The 25,520-nt window shown below is 47.4% G+C and overlaps 1 protein-coding gene across 30 annotated transcripts in view; it reads left to right on the plus strand.

The window, feature by feature from the left end:
- Nucleotides 1–25,520, plus strand: part of CLASP1 (cytoplasmic linker associated protein 1) — a 260,988-nt gene that overhangs the window by 84,069 nt on the left and 151,399 nt on the right. For all 30 annotated transcript variants that reach the window (XM_077320493.1, XM_077320491.1, XM_077320498.1 and 27 more), the window contains exons 3-8: nt 7,637–7,715; nt 8,595–8,698; nt 11,010–11,101; nt 11,201–11,276; nt 19,500–19,597; nt 20,588–20,655. In XM_077320493.1, coding sequence (XP_077176608.1) covers nt 7,637–7,715; nt 8,595–8,698; nt 11,010–11,101; nt 11,201–11,276; nt 19,500–19,597; nt 20,588–20,655 — 517 coding nt within the window. The remainder of the gene's footprint in view (nt 1–7,636; nt 7,716–8,594; nt 8,699–11,009; nt 11,102–11,200; nt 11,277–19,499; nt 19,598–20,587; nt 20,656–25,520) is intronic.

Raw genomic sequence — 25,520 nt, forward strand, 5'->3', positions numbered from 1 at the left:
TTTATTTATTTATTATATATTTATATGCCGCCCTCCCCGAGGGCTCAGGGCGGTTTACAGAAAACAGGAGGAGATACAATTAACATATGGTAACAGGTAACAGTAATAACAATATAACAATAATAATTTAACAAGATGATAAACAATAACATTATAAAATAGAAATTGCGAGAGCCTCAGCTTAACTTTTGCTGGGACCCAGTGGGTTAAACCGATTAGTGTTGGTCGTAGGGGGGAGGGAGCTTGGAGGCCAACTGGAAGCTGTGGTTTGGGTCAACCTCAACCAAATGCCTGGTGGAGGAGCTCCCTTTTGCAGGCCCTGTGGAACTGTTTAAGTTCTGTCAGGGCCCTGATCTCCGGGAGCTCGTTCCACCAGGTGGGGGCCAGAATGGAGAAAGCTCTGGCCCTGGTTGAGGTCAAGCGGACTTCCTTGGGGCCAGGGACCACCAGGAGGTTGGATGTAGTAGAGCGCAAGGCTCTATGAGGAGTGTAGGTGGAGAGGCGGTCCCTCAGGTATACTGGGCCCATACCGCGTATGGCCTTAAAGGTGATAACCAACACCTTAAGCCTGATCCGGAATTCAACTGGGAGCCAGCGCAGCTGCTGGAGGATAGGCCGGATGTGGGACCCCCGATGTGTTGCTGTGAGGACCCTGGCAGCCGCGTTCTGGACCAGTTGCAGTTTCCGGATCAAGGATAAGGGCAGGCCAGCGTAGAGCAAGTTACAGAAGTCCAGCCCAGAGGTGACTGTTGTGTGGATCACTGCGGCAAAGTGTTCCGGGGCCAAGTAGGGTGCTAGTAGTTTGGCTTGGCAAAGGTGGTAAAATGCCAGCTGTGCTACCGTCGTGATAGGAGCCTCCATTGAGAGTGAGGCATCAAGTATCATTCCCAGGTTCCTGGCAGAGTGGGCCACTTTTAGCTGCACTACATCCAGATTGGGTAGGTGCGCTTCCTCACTTGGACCTTTCTTGCCCAGCCACAGGATCTCTGTCTTTTAAGGGTTGAGCTTCAGATGACTCTGCTTGAGCCACCCTGTCACCACTTCCAGGCAGCTGGCTAATGCTTCTGGGGGAGAGTCAGGGCGGCCATCCATCAAGCGTTAGAGCTGGGTGTCATCGGCATATTGGTGACAACCCAGCCCAAACCTCTGTACCAGCTGGGCAAGAGGGCGCATAAAGATGTTAAATAGGGTTGGAGAGAGGATTGCCTATTGGGGGACTCTGCAAGCCAGTTGGTGGCGGCTTGATGAGCTCTCTCCTAATGCTACCCTCTCTCCACGATTCCGAAGAAAGGAGATCAGCCACTGAAGGGCAGTCCCTCTGATCCCAGCATCGGCGAGGCGGTGAGCTAAAAGCTCATGATCTACTGTGTCAAATGCTGCTGAGAGATCTAATAATATAAGCAGTGCTGACCTGCCTTGCTCCAGCTGGCGACGGAGGTCGTCCATCAGGGCGACTAGCACTGTCTCTACCCCATGGCCAGGCCAGAAACCAGACTGGGATGGGTTAAACAGAAACTGACCAATGACGTGAAGATCCATTGTTCATAATCTTAAAACCGCCCGTGGCGCCACGGGCGCCACGGACTACATAAAAGAGTAAGGGCTGTTGGGGAGGAGTTAGGGCGGGCCCTGTCCGGGATAAAAACTCGGAGGGGCCAATCAGGAGCCGCGAAGCGGCTCCTGATTGGCCCCTCCGAGTGTCCATCCAGGACCAGGAGCCAATGGGGAGGCGCGCGAAGCGCGCCTCCCCATTGGCTGCTTCGGCCCGCCGGGACTCAGTGCAGTCTGCCAGACCGCGCCAACAGTCATCCAGCCGGCCTGCTCCTCCTCACAGCCATGTGAATTGGGGCCCACTCCGCCAGCCGCCGTGAGCCGCGCTACTGCCCTGAAGGTGGGGAGGAGCCCGTTCGGCACTTGGGGAGGGTGGGGGCGCGGCGGCGCCGGGCTCCCCTCGCCCCCGGGAGAAGCCTCGCTGTTGCGAGGCCTCTCCCGGGGGCGAGGGGAGCCCGTTCGGCACTTGCGGAGGGTGGGGGCGCGGCGGCGCCGGGCTCCCCTCGCCCCCGGGAGAGGCCTCGCTGCTGCGAGGCCTCTCCCGGGGGCGAGGGGAGCCCGTTCGGCACTTGGGGAGGGTGGGGGGGCGGCGGCGCCGGGCTCCCCTCGCCCCCGGGAGAGGCCTCGCTGCTGCGAGGCCTCTCCCGGGGGCGAGGGGAGCCCGTTCGGCACTTGGGGAGGGTGGGGGGGCGGCGGCGCCGGGCTCCCCTCGCCCCCGGGAGAGGCCTCGCTGCTGCGAGGCCTCTCCCGGGGGCGAGGGGAGCCCGTTCGGCACTTGCGGAGGGTGGGGGGGCGGCGGCGCCGGGCTCCCCTCGCCCCCGGGTGTCCATCCAGGACCAGGAGCCAATGGGGAGGCGCGCGAAGCGCGCCTCCCCATTGGCTGCTTCGGCCCGCCGGGACTCAGTGCAGTCTGCCAGACCGCGCCGACAGTCATCCAGCCGGCCTGCTCCTCCTCACAGCCATGTGAATTGGGGCCCACTCCGCCAGCCGCCGTGAGCCGCGCTACTGCCCTGAAGGTGGGGAGGAGCCCGTTCGGCACTTGGGGAGGGTGGGGGCGCGGCGGCGCCGGGCTCCCCTCGCCCCCGGGAGAAGCCTCGCTGTTGCGAGGCCTCTCCCGGGGGCGAGGGGAGCCCGTTCGGCACTTGCGGAGGGTGGGGGCGCGGCGGCGCCGGGCTCCCCTCGCCCCCGGGAGAGGCCTCGCTGCTGCGAGGCCTCTCCCGGGGGCGAGGGGAGCCCGTTCGGCACTTGGGGAGGGTGGGGGGGGCGGCGGCGCCGGGCTCCCCTCGCCCCCGGGAGAGGCCTCGCTGCTGCGAGGCCTCTCCCGGGGGCGAGGGGAGCCCGTTCGGCACTTGGGGAGGGTGGGGGGGCGGCGGCGCCGGGCTCCCCTCGCCCCCGGGAGAGGCCTCGCTGCTGCGAGGCCTCTCCCGGGGGCGAGGGGAGCCCGTTCGGCACTTGCGGAGGGTGGGGGGGGCGGCGGCGCCGGGCTCCCCTCGCCCCCGGGAGAGGCCTCGCTGTTGCGAGGCCTCTCCCGGGGGCGAGGGGAGCCCGTTCGGCACTTGCGGAGGGTGGGGGGGCGGCGGCGCCGGGCTCCCCTCGCCCCCGGGAGAGGCCTCGCTGTTGCGATGCCTCTCCCGGGGGCGAGGGGAGCCCGTTCGGCACTTGCGGAGGGTGGGGGGGGCGGCGGCGCCGGGCTCCCCTCGCCCCCGGGAGAGGCCTCGCTGTTGCGAGGCCTCTCCCGGGGGCGAGGGCAGCCCGTTCGGCACTTGCGGAGGGTGGGGGGGCGGCGGCGCCGGGCTCCCCTCGCCCCCGGGAGAGGCCTCGCTGTTGCGAGGCCTCTCCCGGGGGCGAGGGGAGCCCGTTCGGCACTTGCGGAGGGTGGGGGGGCGGCGGCGCCGGGCTCCCCTCGCCCCCGGGAGAGGCCTCGCTGTTGCGAGGCCTCTCCCGGGGCGAGGGGAGCCCGTTCGGCACTTGCGGAGGGTGGGGGGGCGGCGGCGCCGGGCTCCCCTCGCCCCCGGGAGAGGCCTCGCTGTTGCGAGGCCTCTCCCGGGGCGAGGGGAGCCCGTTCGGCACTTGCGGAGGGTGGGGGGGCGGCGGCGCCGGGCTCCCCTCGCCCCCGGGAGAGGCCTCGCTGCTGCGAGGCCTCTCCCGGGGCGAGGGGAGCCCGTTCGGCACTTGCGGAGGGTGGGGGCGCGGCGGCGCCGGGCTCCCCTCGCCCCCGGGAGAGGCCTCGCTGCTGCGAGGCCTCTCCCGGGGGCGAGGGGAGCCCGTTCGGCACTTGGGGAGGGTGGGGGCGCGGCGGCGCCGGGCTCCCCTCGCCCCCGGGAGAGGCCTCGCTGCTGCGAGGCCTCTCCCGGGGGCGAGGGGAGCCCGTTCGGCACTTGGGGAGGGTGGGGGCGCGGCGGCGCCGGGCTCCCCTCGCCCCCGGGAGAGGCCTCGCTGCTGCGAGGCCTCTCCCGGGGGCGAGGGGAGCCCGTTCGGCACTTGGGGAGGGTGGGGGCGCGGCGGCGCCGGGCTCCGCTCGCCCCCGGGAGAGGCCTCGCTGCTGCGAGGCCTCTCCCGGGGGCGAGGGGAGCCCGTTCGGCACTTGGGGAGGGTGGGGGCGCGGCGGCGCCGGGAGAACCCACAGCCATGTGAGTTTGGGGGGGGGGGCCCGCGCCAGCCTTCTCTTTCCCCCGGGAGAGGCCTGGCTGCAGCCACGCCTCTCCCGGGGGAAAGAGAAGGCCTTTCAGGACTTGAGGAGGGGGGAGGGGGCGGCGCTGGCCTTCTCTTTCCCCTGGGAGAGGCCTGGATGCAGCCCCGGGGAAAGAGCCCGGGGGAGAGAGAAGGCCTTTCGGGACTTGCGGAGGGTGGGGGGGGCCGCGCCGGCCTTCTCTTTCCCCCGGGAGAGGCCTGGCTGCAGCCATGGGGAAAGAGCCCGGGGGAGAGAGAAGGCCTTTCCCCCGGGAGAGGCCTGGCTGCAGCCAGGCCTCTCCCAGGGGACAGAGAAGGCCTTTCGGAACTTCAGACCAACTTCAGTCACATACATGCAGGAACTGCTTGGTTTCTGGATCTGCTTGCTTTCTTTTTCTTCTGCCCGGCTCGATGACATCCTCAACAGGATGAAATCCACTTTGATCTGTGAGTATATCTGTGTTTCCTTCAACAATAAAGATGCTTCTGTGTTCGGAGGGGGGTAGGTGGCATTAAGGTGTCACTGGACTCTAGATTTGTTGTGCTGCTTCACACCTACATGGGTTACAGACCCACTTGCCCATCTAACTATCCCTATGTATCCTTTCTGAATATTATTCTTTGTGCGGGGATCTTAACGGTGCCCCTGGACTCCAAATTTGTCCTGGTCTTTCACACCTGCATGGGTTGCATATATTCCGGATAAAATCCCCACTTTGCCATCATGTCCCCATCCCACATTCCACCTTCAGTTCTACAGCAACCTCCCTCTTTCATCAGTCCTACGTGTTTTAATTTCCATCCTTCTACCTCTCACCAACTAATTCCAAGGACTTGGGATGCTTCCCTTATACTACTTCTGAGGAGCTCAATGACAGCCTCACGACAATCAATCCCACTTGCCAGTCTAAGTCTCCCTATGTGTCCTTTTACAATACAGATGCCTTCGGGTTTCTGGGGGGGGGGGGGGTAAAGGTGCACCTGGAATCTAACTTTGTCCTGCTGCTTCACACCACATCCCACCTTCAGTGCAAAAATCTTTACTACAAACATTGTCTTCCAAGAACTCCTACCACAAACAGCACACCACCAGGCACATCAACAACATGCACTTCTAAGCTCTCTTCAACTCTCCCCTGGCCATCCCACCTCTCCTCACTAACACCCAATCCTCAACAACAACAGCATACCATTCTGCACACAACAACTTCATTCCACAAAAGCAGCTCACCCACTACCCATTCTTAACACGACACTCTTCCATGGCACTCCGCAGCTACAGCCCACATCCTATGAGTCTCGATAAAGAACTTTGGCTTAAAAACCACACTTCAACCCATTTCTCTTTATTTCGTTCTTTTTTCTTATTACACTCTCATGCCTCCAAAGAACTTTGCTGGTATCACCCTCCAACCCTGCTCTTCTAGGACCCCCACCCAACCCACTCCCTCCAGCATGACTGGACAATGCCACTGCAAAGAAAAACAATACAAAAAAAACCCACATCATCATACCTCCTTCAAATAAGCCCACCTAACTCCGTACACTTTACCCCCTCCCACCCATCCTCTGGACCATACATCCATTCACTACCTTTTCTACACAACAAACTATTTCCTCCCTCCATCACCAACCACTACTCCACATTCCCCTCTACTTCCTCTATACTTATCTGACCCTCTCCCACCCATTGTGCCAAAACCCCTACACTGTACCTCACACAAGCCCACACACAAAACACTGTCCCATCAACCCTTTCTAGCGCCCGTTGTATTTACAAGCACAACGGGCTTTAAATCTAGTTGTATATAAATTGGGTTTTTTTCCGGAGTTTCTCAGTTCTGCCTCTTGTCCCACCATGCGGATCTCGCTCTTCTCCACTGCTCCAGACAGACAAATGCTCTATCTCGATCTACCCCACAAGACTGTTGTGTGGATGGTGCCCCCCCTGCCATGACCCCTGTGAAAGGGTCGTTCAACCCACAAAGGGGTCCTGACCCCCAGGTTGAGAACCGCTGCTTTAACATATTTTGAAAAGTCTGCAAAATTTGATATACCTTTGTTATCAACTTCTTCCTAATGATAAAACTACGTTAATATGAGAAATAGCTGGTGACTTTGTCAGAGGTTCTGGTAAGGTGCAGTAAGTATTTTAAGTGTGCGGCCAAACCATGTTTAATCAGAATTCAGTCTCATTGTGTTATTCTGCTATTTGCACAGATAAAATTCTTTACATAAAGCCACTGCAAGCATTATACCATAAACAGCAAAAACTCAAAAAGCTGTTTAGATATTTTCCAGCAGTGGTCCCCAACCTTTTTATCACTGGGGTCCGGTCAACGCTTCACAATTTTACTGAGGCCCGGGGGGGGGTAGTCTTTTGCCGAGGGATGTCACCGCCGCTACCTGAGCCCCTGCTCCGCTTGCTTTCCCACCGGCGCCCCTGACTTCCCACCGCCCGCTAGGGGGTGTTGCCAGCAGCAGCTGCGCAGTGCCATGCCGAGGGGGAGCCCCAGACATGGCGGCCGCTGGACAGCACCAAAGGTGAGCTGGCGGCAGAGTGGCAGGGCAGCCCCCGAGGCAGCAGCTGGGGAGGAGGAGGAGGAGGAGCGGCGGCCCGGTACCGACTGATCTACGGACCGGTACCGGTCTCTGGACCTGGGGTTGGGGACCACTGGTCTAAGAGATGGAGATTGAGAAAGTTACCAATGATAGTTGAATGACAGCGTAAAGTTATGAATCGGGCAGTTGGAGCCCAGTTGACCAATTATATAGAGGAGAAGGATGATGAGTCATTCTGCTTGAATTGGGACTCTGGGGAAAAAAATAAGCAGGCAGTACAAGATGCCAGAGTTAATTGCTGGTTTCACAAAATAAGTGTTAAAAATTTACATATTCCCCCCCCTTCTCTTTGCTGATGACTGGATTATCTAAATAATATTTGTTATGTCCCCCCCCCTTTGGAAAGTAGACACCACATTTCAATATACTGTGAAAGCTGTGGGAAGTGAGACAACAATGGTAGTTAAATATCGGTGCAGGTTTTTGAAAGGGCACTTGGCTACAGTCCTCTGCACTACTAAACATGATAGGAATTGCCTCTGAGTTCACCTCCATGCTGTTGGACTGTGCACTGCTGTGCTACTGAGTTCTGTATAAGATTCACATGAGGACCTGCATGATCCACAGAGTGACGTGAACTTCACATTAGCTCCATTATGTCTAGCTTAAGTTATAAATATTATTTAGGGGCTACACACACACACACACACATACACACACACACACTAATTGTTCGGGTTATTTATCAGTGTAGTGACAGGTTGTGCCTCACTCTAGTATGTTTTTAAAATTTATCATGAATTTGCTGTTATTTAAAACAGTAATGAGTCCCATATTTCTCTCTTTTTTTAAGGTTGTCCTGCTGGGTTTGGACATCTTATCTGCGCTGGTGTCACGACTTCAAGAAAGATTTAAAGCCCAAATCGGCACAGGTAAGGCTAACGGTCAGGAACTTAAGTCAAAATGCTGTGATAACTGGATGTATGTTGGCCTGTTTGGTTACTGCGCTGTAGTTAGGGATCGTAACATTTAAAGTTGGAAGTAGAAGGCTTGCTGGCAGCTTCTGCTCTGGCTGCTGTGAAGAACAATCTAGTTGTAGCAGCAGAGATGGTAAAGTTCTGGGACACAGTTGCCTGCATGGACACACACGCATTGTCCTTAGTGTAAGGGCTGACTTGGTAGACGGTGAAATATGGAGCCTGTTCCTGCTGCTTCCTTGACCTTTGTATAGTGTTTATTTTGGGCTTTGCAGTATGTGCCTATTGATCCTTTTTAGTGAGCTGCGTGGAAGAATAAAGCAGTGGCTCCTTGTGCATCATTTTTGGCAGGGTAAAATAAGAGGTCTGCTTCTTGTAGCAGGTGTGGATGGATCCAAGGAGAGAAGAAGGAAAGAGGATGTGGCACATGTTGGCCACCCTTCACGATCTAAAGACCGTTGTACAGAGAGAAGGACTCTTTGGGTTGCAATCTGGGAATTCTACTGAGAATCCTGTTAAGAATCCTGCATGCTTTCAAATTTACCTTCCTAACCCAAGGATTCTAACTCAGCTTTATCCCACTCCCCCTGATTAGGAGTCAAAATAATGTATTTCTCAAATGAAATCCATATAGGCACTGTCTGTGTCCTCCAAGTGAGTACTGTAGGTTGATACGTATCATATTTAGGATCATATGAATGTAAGAGTATGTTTTTTCTCTTGTGTTATGTAGCGGCAAATAATACCAGACCCGCATCTTTGTTTTTAGCCAGTCAGCCTTTCTCTGTTTTTTCACATTCATCATTCAACATCCTTGCTTTCCCCCCCTTTCAGTGCTACCCAGTTTAATTGACAGACTGGGAGATGCGAAGGATTCGGTGCGAGAACAGGATCAGGCACTGTTGCTAAAAATCATGGAGCAAGCTGCTAACCCTCAGGTGAGTTTCTGGAAGTGTCAGATTTCAGCATAAAACCCAGTGGCTAATAGTAAAGTGATCCCTGGGGATTTTGGTTTGTGGCCACTTAGTGGTACACTCTGATTTCCAAAGAGGTAGGCAATACCTAGCCTGTCAGATGCCAGGGAACAAGAGGTAACAGAAATAACTATTCAGCAGGGGCTTTCAATGAACTTGAGCTTTCATTGAACTTTTAAGCAGATGCTAAAGAAGTAAAATACTAAGTAATGAGTTGCTCAGTGAATTAGAATCAGGGAGTCTAAATGAGAAAATAGAGTCCAGCTGGGGAATATACACAACCATCCTGTGTACAATTCTGAAGAGCCTACCCAATCACTTTGTAATGAAAAGTTTTAAACTTAAGCATATTACTGCAACCAAAAGATATCTTTCTCTGTATTGATCCCTCAAGGAGAAAAGGACAGAGTTATCAGCTACTTTCCCCAAACGTTCCCCAGAATTCTGGGTGACTTTCTCATGTACAATCAGTTGATTCTGCACCTTGCTAATATGGAAGCGGCCAAGCATTCCTGTAGGAAAGGCAGCAAAAAAACATTCCCGAATTAATGAGCTAAAGTTGATTAGACTGTTATGGCACAAAGGTGTTGAGTATAGAATTATATTAGGACGACAATGGTGGGGAATTATGCTTTCTATGAAAGACAATTGTCCCATGATTTTTTTTTTTTTTTACAAATGAGGACAAAAAAAGAAGAAGAAATCAAGAACCAAACTCTTAGATATTGTTCCTGAATCTATATATTATTCTCCACCATTGTCTGAGTAACCTTTCATAATCAGGTGCTTGTCCATCAGGTGAAAAGTACCACCAATTAACATAATATTGTGGATTTAGAGCATTTCTGCAAGTTACAGAGAAGGAAATTTAGGGGGCTAAAATTTTGTAGGTGCTCCTCATCTGAACCGTCCTGAGCCTTAGGGGAGGGCGGCATATAAATGTAATAAATGAATAAATAAATATAAATAAATAGATAGGCAAAAGAGCCTTTTGTGTAGAAGCATTAAAATATGCTCCACTTCACCTGCAGTCGCAAGGTTTCCAGCCAAGAATTCTCTTCCCCTCCTCTCCATTTATCATTCTGTATAATGTGTAGATTGACTCCCTGACTTTGCAAAACTTCAGTAAAGTTTGAAAGGCAAGATCAATTCCATTCTCAGCCCTTTCTAGCCAGATTGGGTTTTAATATTTCTCTCATCCTGTTGCCTTCCACGGCTGTTGTCATTACTTAGCAGTAGTGAACAGTGAGAAATCCCACGGTCAACACTTCTGTGTTCTGAAATAGGCCTACATTTAACATCCCCAGTTTTCCCCATTGATGCAACGTGCTGCCTACAGTTCTGCAAGCACTTTCCTTGGAGGAAACCGTTCTGAATAAAACAGCTTACTTCTGAATAAATAGACCTGCGTAGGATTGCTCCCTGAGCTGTACCTGTGGAAATGGTTTTCCTTATAGCATGCCTTCCTTAAAGCCCTGACCAATTTGTATATGTTTGCCCTGCTTATAGAAAGTCTTCGTTCATTACGCTGTGGATCCCTTCTAGTCTTCCTGAGCCCCCTTGACACTCATTCAGGACAGAGGTCTGGTTTAGAGGCAGCTGGGGGCAACAGTTGGTTTTTATATCTTTAAAGGCCATCTTGTCAGCCACAGAATGCCCAAAAATATTTTTCTTCAGAGAATGTAAGGCTGTTGACTGCTCAAGTGCATTGAAAGTAGTTCCTGAAAAATAATATTTTAGCCCATGTTTTTCTGTTTACTCACTGGCCCAGACGGTTGCTCATTGGATTTTGAATGAATTGAGTCCTAACTGTCTGAGAGAGATCCGGTTCCCATCATGTCTGCCTCTTTTTATCTTGTACTTCCTCACTGATCTTAGGATAGTAGATGTGCCCCCTCTCCCTATACACTGAGGTCTCAGCAGGTCAGTGTGAGGATTTAAACTTTGGAACTTCAGGTTCTTAATTTGACAATATCATCACTCTACCATGGGGTTGCCTGCCATGAGTGAATGTAAGAGCAAGGCTTTCTGGAGTGTCAGTGTGTGAACACGATAAGAGTCAACCAGTAGGCAGCAAACAATGAGAAAGTAGACCGGATCCATTCACTACTGATCAAACTGATCTTTATTACAGTTTTGTGAATATCTGGTTGTTCCTAGTTCTGCATTCTTTGCCCTGTCTCTTCATGTGTCCAAAAATATTCAAAATCAAGAACTGGAAATTACAGCTGATCTAGAGTTAGTTATTTCTTATTTTCTTCTTTGTCTGTGGCAGTATGTGTGGGACAGGATATTGGGAGGATTCAAACATAAGAATTTCCGGACGAGAGAAGGGATTTGCCTCTGCCTTATTGCAACACTCAATGCGTAAGTTGGGGCACATAAATTTTCGATATCTCTATTCAGATTATATATAATATATAATAAGTACTCACTCCAGGCTTTCTTCCTTTTTTGTCTTACTAGATCTGGAGCTCAGAGTTTAACACTGAGCAAGATTGTGCCACATATATGTAACTTACTTGGAGATCCAAATAGTCAGGTGAGTTTTCAGTTAAATGTATGTGTTAATACACACACACACAATTCTTCACCCCAACTTGGCCTTTGTACTGTGTGTAGTAAATTTGACTAGGGATATATGTTGAAACCTTGAGTTGGCAGATTTATAGAACTGGAAACTTAAAAATTGTTCTTCATTGAACTCACGGCATGGTGTTGTCTATTTTGGAGCTAATGTTTAAAGTCCAAGTCTTAAGCATGCTTATATGGATAGTTGTCCAACTGATTTTGGTGAGGATTTGATTTCACATCTCCATTATAACTTTCTCCTCAAGCCTGCCTACAAATATTTGCTGCTTCAATAGGGGCTTAATGTGTAAAACTGGGAAGATGAAGCTGTTCATTGCATGGAGGTAAATAACATCCCTAAAAGAAGAAGAGCTGATTTTTGTACTCTTGTTTTTTAGTACCCAAAGGAGTCTCAAAGCAACTTAGAACTTAGAATCACCTACCCTTCCTCTCCCCACAGCTTACGCCCTGGGAGGTATGTGGGGCTGAGAGAACTATGACTGGCCCAAGGATATCCAGGTTGGCTGCATGTGGAGGAGCAGGGAATCAAACCTGGTCTTCCAGGTTAGAGATCACCGTTCTTAACCACTGTACCAAGCTGGCTCTTGCCTCTTAAGCCTCTGTTAAAGGGGCAGGACACTTTTTAAAGACTGTTGACAACCCTAGGTAGGGCTAAAAGAGATCACAGCAGTGAGACCATGGTGCAGACTCTACCTTGTGGGATAACTAAACTCTGTCTCAGGGACAAAAGCGAGGCATAAACACATTTCCCATATCTGCTTACAAGCTGGCATGAAGCAGGGAACACTTGATGAGGTAAAAAAGTATTGAAAGGATGGGAAATTATTCCTCATATTAGAGCTATGCAGCAGTCTCTTGGACACTTTTATCTCAAATTCTGTACCAAAGCAACAGAAATCCCAAGGCATTTTGGACTGCAGCAGGAGGAGTAAGATGAGAAAGTTGCAACATACAAATGGAATGCTTTCTCACTGGAGAAACTGCAGTGGTTCCCAGCCTTTATGTGGCTTTTCTAGTAATGGGGAGCAATAGGGAACCACGTAAGGCAAAGAATCTTTGTCTTTTATTTTGTAAGTTCCCCCCCCCCCTGCTCCTCTTGGAAGGTCAGTGCACATGATTCTCCCTTCCTGTTGATCCTTGCAAGAAACCCATAAGGCAGGCTAGGCTAGGCTGAGAAGATATGACCGTTTATGCACTGGAGGTTTCATGCCACGCTGCAGACTAGAGTTTTAGTCGTGGCAGGTTGCCCCACCTCTTCTTGCACCCACACGGGGGAGCATTTGGCCTGGTGTGCCTCACCCGCTCCCGATTTGTGCTCCTGCACGGGAGCTGGGGCAGTGAAGTTCCCAGTGCGTAAACGATCAATGGCTGTACAAAGGCTACCTAGTGAACATCATGGCAGAGTGAGAATTTGAACCTAGATCTTCCAAATCCAAGTCCAGGACTCTAACCACTAGATCCGCCCCCCCTCCATCCTTCCTAAAATCTCATCTCTATTCTTTGTTGTGTTCATATACTTTAAGAGCCCTTCTCCCTTAAATGAAAGTTTAAATTAAAGCTGAAATTCTTAGAACATTGAATACTATGCTCAATATCAAGTGCTTTGTTCAAAGCCAACTTTTGCTTATCAGAGTTTGCAAGTGTTTAAGTTTCACAGCGCTCCTTGTATGCAGAATGCTGAGAAGTTGGATCTTAGCTGAAGAACTGACAGATGGCCTACGTTGTTTGCCTGCGACAGAGCAATTGGTGTTTTCCAAACAGTTTGCTTATTATTTCTCTATTTAGAGAGCATCAATGTCTAATTTCTACATGGTGCTCTAAGGCAATAAAGCTTTCTTGGATATGTCCTTGGTTAACATTGCCAAAAATTAATCTATAAAGACTCATTTGGAATTTACATCTTGTACAAAATAAACTATTTTGTTGAGATTAAATCAAAGCACTAGTAGTTGAATACATTCTTTTAAAAGGGATTATGGTCAGCCTTTGCCAAAGGGATAGAATCTCCGATCTGATAAGATGTTATCCTTTGCTTACTGCTGCTTGTTTTGTTCTGGTAAAAGCTGCAGTGAGTGGACTGTGGGGCAGTATTGCCCTCTGTTGGTTGAAGTTGTTAAAACAGAAAATTTGCTTCCTCTTTCAATTAAAGTTTTGGTTATTTTTAACGTTCAGTTAAAACTGAATAAAACTGAATACCAATGGAGGTATTTCCACAAATGGAATGAATATTTTTGTTAACCCCCCACCCCCTCACAACCTCCCAACTTCCCACTCATGCTTTTCCTGGGACCTCCCAGGAGCACATTTGGGGTGCTGAAAAAGTATGTGGTGTGTACTGCAAAATGGGAAGAGAGAAAGCCCTGTATCTCAGATGGAAGTCTCTTTTGCCCATGGAAATTGGGTGGATCTGTTCCCTTAATGAACACTTAATTTTACCAGGTATTTCAGATCCTTCAGTAAAAGATAATTATTGTTTACTAGTAATGCTGTTGGGAATGGTTTCAGTGGCTCTCCTTATAAGTTACCATTGCCATCATTTTAAAAGCATCTAGGCGATATCACTGTTACCTGTGGAAATGCTTCCTTTGTGTGATTCGTTATGTTGCCCTTTACTATCACATGTTGGGTAGAATCCAGGGAAATCCAGGAAGGGATAGCCTTTCACAAGGTTGTTTTGAGGGCTGCATGACTAACACATGCTGGGCTGCACCCACTGCCTGTTGACCATACTGTGGTCAGTTTAACAACAATCATTTTGCTGGTGAAGCCTGCTGGGAGGCTCAAGTAAGGGGCTGTGAGCTTTTGGGAAAGGGTCAGGGAGAAATACAGGAAAATGAATAAAATGCAGGCCCAAATCCTTAAATTGTTCTTCAGGTCTTTATAATACAAATGGAGCACATAGGAAAAATCCTCCACTTGCAAAATCATCTTTATAGAAAATCCAGTATGAGGTAAGGAACCAAGTATGTTATGTGCTCTCTAATGGTGCAAACTATAGTTTTACATTCAAAACAACCCTGGCCTGAATGACCCAGGCTAGTCCAATCTCATCTGATCCTGAAAATTAAGCAGGGTTAGCCCTGATCAGGACTTGGATGGGAGACCACCAAGGAAGTCTGTGGTGGTTACACGGAGGCAGGCAAGGACAAGCCACCTCTGTTTATTTCACACCTTAAAAACCTTGTGGAAGATTGTTGTAAATAGGCTGTGACTTGATGCCAATTCACCAGGAGAAAATGGTTGTACTGGAAGGTTGACTATGGTGGTATGCCCCACCGAAGTCCCTTCCCCAAACCCTGCCCTCCTTAGGGTCCACCCCCAAAATCTCCAGGTATTTCCCAACCCAGAGATGGCAACCCTATCTGACCATCAGAAGTTGGTAGAATCCTAAGGCCAGTAGTAGGAGCCCAAGTTCCAGAACCTTGCCAGTGAGCAGTTAAACAGAGTGACAGTTGAAAAGGCATAGGTGAGTTATTTGGGTGACAGGGAGGGCACAAAAGCTTCAAACTACGTAGACCATCCCTATATTCTCTCTAGATGACTTGAGGTTTGGAATCACCATTCAGAGGAGTTTGTATACTCATAGTTTTGCAACAGAAAGCTTTCCCACTATATGTTGTCATGGAGATAGATAAAGACCTAAACCTTGTAGGATTAGAAGTTTAAAAAGAGAGCGTGTGGTAGAACGGGTTTGGGGGAGCGTGTAATGGGGGAGGCTGGTGAGTCAGATACCCGTTTGTTCTGGAAGGAACAGCATATAGGAAAGGGAAGATGAAGTAGAAAAGTTTATGAGGAACACTATAAAACAGAGGTCAGACCTTGAAAAGCTTTTAAAAATTCTTCAACATGTTGTCTTTAGATGAGTGTTGAATTTTAACCTGATTTAAGTTGAAGCCGTCTGTCTGTCTGTCTGTCTGTCTGTCTGTCTCTCTCTCTCTCACACACACACCACACACCCAATCACACACACTTTTTAGTTATGCATTGATGTTCTTTAGGCTGGGAATTCTTTTAAAAATTTGAAAAAGAGGGGTGAGATGCTGGTCATGGTTCCAAGACCTGATGAGTCTATCCGTCAAGAAACCATGATGCCTCCCAGTCAGGAAGGACCTTCATCAAGGACACTTTCTCCATCCTTAGCCCAAGATGATAAGCCTCACAGAATGGAAGTTGAGTGGTTTCAATTTAGGGAGATAGGTTATTTGGATAAGGTCATAGCCACCTTAGTGGCCTCTACCAATTGGGTTTACAGCAATACTTGGCAAGTTTTTGTTGCTCTGAGAAAGGGTTGGACCTATGCAGAGCTAATGTGAGCAATCTTCTGCCCTTCCTTCACATGGGTTTGGATTTTGAGCACTAGAATTCTTAAAAGGCAGGTAGCTGAAATTTCTGTTGTAAGAGATGTCAAGAGGGGGTTGGGGTAGTCTTGCTATCTTCATAGGAAATTTCTCAGGAGAATGTCTCTATCTGTTTGACTTTTTAGAAAACCATCCTTGGGAAATAGGGTTTCAACCTCCACTCTTAGCAGATGGGTCAGAGGATGTGTTCTTCTGGCATGTGAAGCCAGGAGCCTGGATCCTCCAACAGGTGTAACTCCCAACATGCTCAGGGGAGCAACAACCTCAGCAGCCTAGATCTTCCCCTTCCTTAGAGGTGATCTGCTGTGCAGTCACTTGGAAGTCAGTTAATTTCTTCACCAAACACTACTACATTGACTAGGCAGCCTTTGCTAGTGTAGCCTTCAGTAGAAAGGTTCTGGAGCATACCTTTTCATGCAAAGGTTTCAGTGGTTTTTACCCTCCCAGGAGCATTCTGCTTTTCTATGTCCCTCATGTTCAGACTGTCCAATCCAGGATCCCTGGGGAATAGAAGGTTTGCTTCACTGACTGTGAATTGCCCTTCTTGGTTATCCTAGGATGGGGCAATCTCTTCCCATCCAGGGGTAGAGCCTGATCTGTTTCTAGGGGTGGCCTATGGCCTGGATAAAGTATGCTGCTCAGGTTCAGGGAATCCAAACATTTTTCTGAAAGGTCCTTTGTTCAATCTTTACCTGTGTTTTTTCACCCATTTCTATGGGTTGAATTCTTTTTTTGCTTGGCTATTGGTTTGGGGTTTTACTCATTGTAATACTCATGCATGAGAGATACTGCTTTGGAACCAGCCTGGGACCTTGGGAGAGAGAAGCCTTTCACCTATGGAATCAAAATAGACAGCGAACCTAGCTGGCTCCAGGGAGGGGCTACTTCTGCATGTTCAGACTGCCCCACCCTAGGACTACCAAGAGGGGAGATTCGCAGTAAGTGAAACAAACTTTCCATTTTATCCCGCAGCTCTCTATGGTAAAATTATGAATATCATCTGCTCCTCCCCTTTCCCCATAACATGCTGTGAGGTTTGGCTTGGTCATTTCTCCTTCCTGCCAGGAATGTGGCATAAGAGCAGGTGACATCAGCATGTCTGATGGACCTCATATCCTAGTTATGCCCTTCTTCATAATTCTGTACCGGGAGTCTGTTGATCGTACCATGGCCTCTTAAGTTCCCTCAGTATGATTTACCTTTTAATCTCCAACAGTTTGTATTTTAATGTGACACATTTATCTTCCTTGTCTGCTATTACTGAGCAGATATGAAGCGATTGATTTGATTAATTGGTTGTTATTATGTTAAAGACTTTTTGGCAGTCTAAAATAAATTAATCGGGTTCTGTATTTTTAACATCTTCTGTCAATAATTATTAATGCAAAAACCCTCTCTAAATGGTAAGTACTAGGGTGGAAGAAGATATAAGATAATGCCTGCTGTGTTCATGAAAGCATTATTTACATAAACTATTGATTAATTCATATGTAAATTTAGGCAGTTGTAATAGATGGAGACTCACAATCAGCTAAAATCTTTTGAACGGGCAGCATTCCTGGCTGGAGCACAGTATTTTGAGACCTTCAAGAAATAGCTGGCGACTAGTTCATTCGGGCTAGCTACCTTTATTATTCCCCTCCCCCCCAATTCTTTCCACATTTAGGGTTGCTTGCAGAAAGCTTAATTATCACCTGAGCTATACATAGACATCTTGACTATTCAGCCGTTATATTGGCCCATTATGCACGGCTGCCAAAACGGCGATTTTGGGTCACATGGAAAACGTGGAGGGGGAAGAAGCGAAGCAAACCGCTCATGTACGGGACAAGACGCAATGGCGACAAAACCCAGAGTAACCAATTATGCACCCGGCGACCCCGGCGACACTTCTGGTTGCGCCCCGATCACCCGGAAGCTGCGCTTTGTTCCGTGTTTCGCTAACGCGGCTTTTTCGGTGGCATGCACCAAATCTGCGGCTGGTTGCAGCCGGCATTGTGCGTTATCGGTGATTTTAGTCGGCACTATTCTACCCCGAATGCGGACCTTCCCCTCCGTGCATAATGGGCCACTGGCCTGCAGATCTGAAGCACGTAGCCTGGTTTCCTGTGAGTTTCTCCAGGAGACCCTATAAATGGATGAAATCACATAAAGAAGTAAACCTTCCAGCGATGATGTGCAAGCTAGTCCCATGGGTATTTGTCACAGAACTGCAATATATTAATAGTATGATATCTTAAGTGCGATGTATGAATAATCGGCTTAGGCTAAAGAGTATAGGCACATAATGCTATTGCCAAGTAATGCTGCACCCCAGATGAAGCAGGACGTTACTGCTGTGGAGTCTTGGGGTATTTCTGAATCTTTATTTTGCATCGGCTGTGAATATTTACGATGGCATGGTGTGACAAAGCTATGCTGTTAGACCTGCGTTTATAGCTCAGGTTCTAAAATGGAACAGGATGTACCAATACCCTTAGGGGGTTAACTGCTTGCAAATCAATAGTCCTTTTCTGTTCTTTCCAATTTTACTTTCAGGAAACAGAAATCTTCTCTTCTGGATTTGCCCAGCTGAGTCTGTTGGGCATTCCCAAAATGATATGTTTTTTGGATTAAGTGCCTAATAATAGAGCCTTTCAGTGTTCCAAGCCTTAAAGGGTATCCTGGTTTCCCACAGTTATTAGGAATTTAAGGTTATGCCCCTTGGACTTCCACATTTAGGTAATCAGTTAGATAATAAAGTAAATGTGGCTTGAACAAATGTAGAGTCCAGTGGTACCTTTAAGACCAACATGTTTTTATTCAAAGTATTAAAGGTATGTGCTTTCGTGTGGTATTAAAGGTATATGCTTTTGTATCTGAGGAAGCGTGCATGCACACGAAACCACATACTTTGAATAAAAACATGTTGTTTTAAAGGTGCCACTGGACTCTACATTTGTTCTGCTGCTTCAGACCAACACAGATACGCACTTGAATAAATGTTGCTTGGTCACTTTAAAAAGAGGTAAAAATTTACAAGACACCCCCTGCTCTCAGGTTTATGAATTTAAACCAAGTTGGTTGATGCTTTGAATAGCACACCTACTGATAAAAATAGTTATGTAGTACAGTGATCCTCAACCTGTGGGCTGCGGCCCGGCACCGGGCCGCGAAGGCCATGGCACTGGGCCGTGGTTCCCTCTCCCCGCCCCCCCGCAGTAAAAAAACTTCCCAGGCCGCAAGGTTGCGGCCCGGGAAGCTTCTTACTGCGGGAGGGGGGGAGAGGGAATCAGGGCCGCGCCCGTGCATTGCGCATGCGCGGCTGCACATGCGCACATGCACCATGTGCGGCTGAAATCACGCATGCGTGGCAGTTTCGCGCATGCACACATGCACGATTTCAGCTGTGCATGGCGCATGTGCGTAATGCGTGGCCGCGCATGCGCGATGCGCGGGCGGGGCACTTGCCCTGCCGGTCCCCAGCCTAAAAAAGGTTGGGGATCACTGATGTAGTATATCTCTTATGCCAAAATTTTCCGAGCCACCTAACTGATAATAAACTGCAAATCTTTCAGATTACATTGTTAAAGGAATAAGTTTGTTCATTCATTTTGATGGCAAAGTTTCCCATTATAGGTTGCACAATTTAGTAATAGAGGGGCTTTGAGGGAGGTCCTACCATACATAAGGTTTACACTATTGACTTTGATGGTGACTTAAAGGCAGCTGTTACAGATGGCAACTGTGGTATTGGTTATCATTTAGAGATTCTTTTAATTACATATATCAAATATATAAAATTAATTTCTCCCATTGCTTCTCTCCACTATTAGGTTCGTGATGCAGCAATAAATAGCCTCGTAGAAATCTACAGACACGTAGGGGAACGTGTAAGGGCCGATCTCAGCAAAAAGGGATTGCCACAGTCTCGGTGAGTGAAGATTCTTCTCTGTTGGATTTCCTTCAGGGGAGGGGGGGTGTCTTCTACTTTGCCTTTTGCAGCTGAACTAAGATAGAACTGCATGCATTGCTTCTCATTTGTAAGCTGCCCCGAGGTCACTACGGAAAGGAGTGGCCTAAAAATCAAATCAACCAATCAATCTATATTTGCCAAGCATTCTTATCAGTTGGATCCAGAGAACAGGGCTGATCCTTTATGTTCAGTAGCCTGAAGTGAATACAAGCAAGCTCTGTGTGAGTGTTTTTTAAACTGGAATGTCATTTATGTTATGACACTTCATACAATTTGATTGAATTACAAAACCCTGAGATTTGCATTGTCTTTTAATTCATTACATTTTGAAGTGCTGTCACTTTACTTTACCTTAAAGGTAAAGGTATCCCCTGTGCAAGCACCGAGTCATGTCTGACCCTTGGGGTGACGCCCTCCAGCGTTTTCATGGCAGACTCAATACGGGGTGGTTTGCCAGTGCCTTCCCCAGTCATTACCGTTTACCTCCCAGCAAGCTGGGTACTCATTTTACCGACCTCGGAAGGATGGAAGGCTGAGTCGACCTTGAGCCGGCTGCTGGGATTGAACTCCCAACCTCATGGGCAGAGCTTTCAGACAACATTTCTGCTGCCTTACCACTCTGCACCACAAGAGGCTCATTACTTTACCTTAATCTCTCTTTAATGAATAAAAACTAAGACTGAGTGCACCAACTTCTGTTGTCTTTTGTTATAATATACAGTTGCATGTGCAGATTTAATATTTAGCACACATTTCACAGTATGCTTTTTCTTTTTATACTGATTTTAACACCTGTATCTCCCTAGCAAAAGACTTTGAAAGGCCATCTATCCCCCACCCTCAATAGAATTAGTGGCAAAACATAGAGAATTGTATTTGTCTGTTCTCTCATTGAAAGGTTTCCCAATAACAACTGATCTTTACTTGTTGATCCCCCCCTCAAATCAGGCTGAACATAATTTTCACAAAATTTGATGAGGTCCAGAAATCAGGAACCATGATCCAGGGATCAGGTGGTAAGTAGAAATGTTTGCACATCTTTGCTGTCAAATGAGATAGATGTAATACTGTCTGAGAAAGGAAGGATGGTAGTTTTAGTTTTTGTTTGGTATTCTGATACACCCCCTTCTTTTGAAGAAGTGGGGGAAGGATATAATGAAGTCTCAGCTTAATTCTTCAGTATTTAAGGTCCCTCTTCCAACATTGTATTCCAGTTTGGTAATTGTTCTGGTTCACTTTACAAATCATGTGAAAAATTAACTTGATTAATGTAAGAAGGTGATGGTCTGATGTTTTTAAAAATGGGCAAAATAATGTATTTTAATATTCAAATGGTGATTATATAATTGCTATTTGTTTAATGCTAATATGTTGCTTTTTCATAAGGCTTCTAATAGTTTTCCAACCCAACTGCTCATTGCTCTCATCTAAGACTGTTTAAATAAAAATTCATTCATTCATCGCAGTTACTTAGTTTCAGGAATTCTGTAGCATGTCTTGGATCTTTCAATGGGTCTGTACTTGTTACTGGTTACATTCTTAAGGAGACCTTAATTAAAGTTATTAGAAGCTCTGCTTTGGTTTGTAAGTGTCACTGTATACATTTACAACAGAATATTTTGTTAGCTTCTTTAGGATCTGATCATTCTATCACTGTTTTGTTCTGGCTGAATGATATGATCAGATTCCATCTCTTGCAATATTCAGTTGTGGCAGTTTTAGTTTCTTGATGTTTTGTGGCTTATTGCCTTGATTTACCTACCCTCCAGTCTCCAGATAACCAATTCTGGATTAGTTTTTGAAATGGGCACTTATGATAAAATATCACAGTGGAGAAAGATGCAGGGCGAAAAGGCGGAAATATCCTCCCCCCAGGTGTTTCTAGTTTCTATGGAGCCAGTCTCTTAACTGCCCCTCATTTTGAGCCAATTAAAAATAAATTGTGTTTGGTTTAATTGGATACAGTAATTGAAACTTATTTCATTAGGACAAGTGCAACTAACTGTAGGACAAAATGTTTTTTGTATTGTAGCCTCTATGCCATAATGGATTGGTATCAGAGACTCTCTTAAAGCTGTTTTATGCTGTTTTATGCTGCTTGAATTATTGTTTTTAGCTATTTACTATAAATAAAAAGGTTTATAAAAGCTGTTGATGCTGTTCTTAAATTCTGGGATTTAATCATTGATTATGATTTTGTAGGGGGTCTTTGTAAGCATACCTGCAGAGGTTCTCTGCAGTGGTAGCATAGAAATTGTGCAGCAGAAGTAGGCACGGCTTGTAGTTTTCACAGGCAGTAGTGGTGTGTTGGTCCTTTCCTGTCTCACTTGGCATGTATGCCGGCACTACAGGTTGCGGCCACGGCTTTTCTTTCATGCTTCTTCTGCTGTAAAGCCTATTGGGAAGCCCACCTTGGCTCCTGCCTCACCCAGTGCCTGCTCATTCCCTGGCAGTGATGGCTGTTAGGAGCAGCAGTGGCAGCTTCCACTGAGCAAGAATCAGAGAGGACTTATCACTCTTCACTTTCCTGACCTCTGCTTGTGACAAAGGGGCTGCAGAACAGCATGTTGCTGAGAGCCCCTAGACATTTATTTAATACTGTTGTTCTGCAATGGCTACATTTAAGACATTCATTTTCCCCTCCTTAAGCCCTCCTTAGTGAATTTGCATTTTAATATTAACTGTGCTTAGTAAAATTAATAACAGTTGCTATCCTTTGCATTAGACATGAATGCATCTGTTTATGCAGGAAGAGATTCTTGCAATAGTGGAGTGGTTCATCCAGTGTGACTATTATTTCACGTGACTGTGGTATTTGCAACCACCCTCGGGACAGGAATGTAGAAACCTGGGAACTTAATAGAAGAGGGGAGATACTGCTTTGTTGAGAACATATTGCTTTATTTTCAGAGGAATCTGACATTTGTTTAGAAGTAATACTTTAGATATATCTAGGGTAGATATATTTTTAATTAACAGATCGTGTTGCATACAGAATGGGCGTTTGATATGATGTAGAATTGACCAAATGTCAGCTGTAATCTGTGAGATGATATTGTAGCACACTGTAATGAGAGAACTATTGATTGAAGCTGTTTTGGCAACTGACAGTGCTAAACCTGCAACTGGACAGTGACCAAAAAGGAAGATTCTGTGTGGAGCAACTCCTAAGTGACCAGGGCAATCAACCAAATAATTACCGTATTTGCAGGCGTATAAGACGACTGGGTGTATAAGACGACCCCCCAACATTTCCACTCAAAATATAGAGTTTGTAGAGCCTCTTGTGGTGCAGAGTGGTAAGGCAGCAGACATGCAGTCTGAAGCTCTGCCCATGAGGCTGGAAGTTCAATCCCAGCAGCCAGCTCAAGGTTGACTCAGCCTTCCATCCATTTACCGATCCTGAGGTCGGTAAAATGAGTACCCAGCTTGCTGGAGGGTAAACAGTAATGACTGGGGAAGGCACTGGCAAACCACCCCGTATTTAATCTGCCGTGAAAACGCTAGAGGGCGTCACCCCAAGGGTGCTTGCACAGGGGATACCTTTACATTACATTACTGTACCTGGCATAGTCACCATTGTACGGCCGCAGCGCGACCGCAGCGCCTCCGGGCCGCCCCTACATTTCCCTGTGACCAGCACTAGTGTACAAGTGTGCATGTGCGAGCGCCACGTAGATAAGGGGTGGGACGGAGCGCCGCTGCTTCCCACCGAGCAGAACGAGCCGGTCACGCTGAAAAGGCTGGCATCCCTGTCTCGCTGCTGATGCTCGCCGCAGCCACGCTGATGACCCACTGTGGCCGCGCTGGATACCGTGCGATACTGGATGGTATGTAGAATGAAGTGGGCAGGCATCGGGAGGCCACTATGGGCAGCTATGTCTATCCCAACTGAAGGGCACCCAGCGTATAGGACGACCCCCCCCCTACTTGGAGGCATGTTTTTCAGGGGGGGGGAAGTAGTCTTATACGCCAGCAAATGCAGTATGTGCTTGAGCATACTATGTACCAAAAAAAATTGCACCCCCACAACACAAGTTCATATGCTTGTGGGTGTATGGTAACATCCATTGTATAATGATATGAAGTATGATATGTATATCCATGCAGAAGGGATATATTGTGTATGTATATGTGATATGTGAGAGTAAAAGAGAACTTTGGCAGAGGGGGCAAATTATGGTAGGTCTCTTTTATGTATCACCTTCCTCTCTGTCATGTTCTGTGGCAAATCTCCTAGAAAAGACAAAGTAAGAGTTCTGACTAAACAAATTAGCAGTTTATTCAGAAGAGTACAAATGACATCACAAACTAATGTGCTGCCAAAGGTGGAAAAGCAGTTGCAGAGGCAAATTCTATGCCCCACCCCCACCCCCGGTACACAATAAGGACAGTCCTTATCAAAAGATAGTACAGTTTATAGCTAACACCTCTAGGTGGGAAGAAAACAGCCAAAATATCTAAAGGTACAATACAGGTTCAGATAGCCCAGAGCATGGGAACAGAAAGGCCAGGGGGATGAGCAAGTCCCTGCATGGGGTTCTGGCACACTGGTCAGGCAAATCATGACAGGTGCTGGTGGCTACCTGGCACTCTCTTTCTCTGCTGTGGGGGCCTGTTGAATTAGATTTATGCTGGAGGTAGCTCTTTTACCTTCTGCAACATTAATAACAGAAGGCTGTTTGGATATTTGAGGTTGTTCCTGATGCTCAGATGCAAAAGCTAGCCCAAAGTTGTATAGCTATATCCTAGCTCTTCAAATAGGTCATTTTTGGTTTCAAAAACCTAAAAATGAAGCGGCAGTTTAAATGAAAGATCTCTTAAAAAGAGAGCATTTGCTAACCCTTGATGGAATATTACTGGAACCAAAAATGTTAGCATTTCAGATTGGAAATTGTCTTTCCAACACATAGATTCCAATTCTTATTCTTATGTTCCGTTATAAAATGTAATGTGGATTTGTATAGGGAACTGTTGGGTTCAGAGGCTACACATGTAAATCTGTATTCCATCCCATTCTGAGTGCTTGAAATGGATTAATCAAGAACTAAATATGATTTTTTTTTTGCATGGTAGTGCATGAGGATTTTCCTCAAATAGATTTTAACAGCATTAAAATTCTTATATGCAAGAGCTTTGTTTTTAAGCTTTGATAGCATTAAGGAAAAAAAAGGGGGTGAATTGCAACCTGAAGTAGGGTTGACTTATATAAGAAGAAGGAGGATTTCATCTTGTGGATATGCTGCTAGTTGCTAGGTTACAAGGTCTTTTCAGTTCCTCACAGCCAGAAAATGGTGCTAAGCTACATGATGGATTTCTCAGATGCTTAATGCTCCCCCCCCAAAAAAAAAATCCTTCACAGATAATTAGTCATTCTTTGCAGAAATTGCAAGTGCTTCTCTTTTCTTCTCTAAAGCATTCAGGAAACCTAATTATTTTTCTGTAACTGCCTTTTCTAATTACTCAGATGCACTTACTATCAAAATATGTTTTCAGCATGAAAAGGTGAAAAACTACATCAGGAAAGAGCTATTAAGTCTTTCCCAGTGCAACAAAACTGACTGCACTGGCTGGACACAGAGTCCTACTAGGACAAGAGTTTGATTGGTTAGGGTACTTCTTAAATTAGGACTAGGATGACGAGCATGCCCATACCCTAGTTCCATTTTCTGGCAGCAGAATGGGTTAATGTAAAATAAGACAATTCTGAAACACATCATTTGAAAACTGAATAGAGTCATTTGATTCCAGTAATTATAGACTGGAGTAACTGCATAGGATTGCTTTGTAAATTTTTACAAAGATGATGTCATGACATGGGGGAGATACTGCTCTAAAATTTGCTGAGTCCTGGAGAGCCCACACACCCACGGCATGATGT

Source organism: Paroedura picta, chromosome 2 (genome assembly GCF_049243985.1).
Source record: "Paroedura picta isolate Pp20150507F chromosome 2, Ppicta_v3.0, whole genome shotgun sequence".
Classification (NCBI taxonomy): Eukaryota; Metazoa; Chordata; class Lepidosauria; order Squamata; family Gekkonidae; genus Paroedura; species Paroedura picta.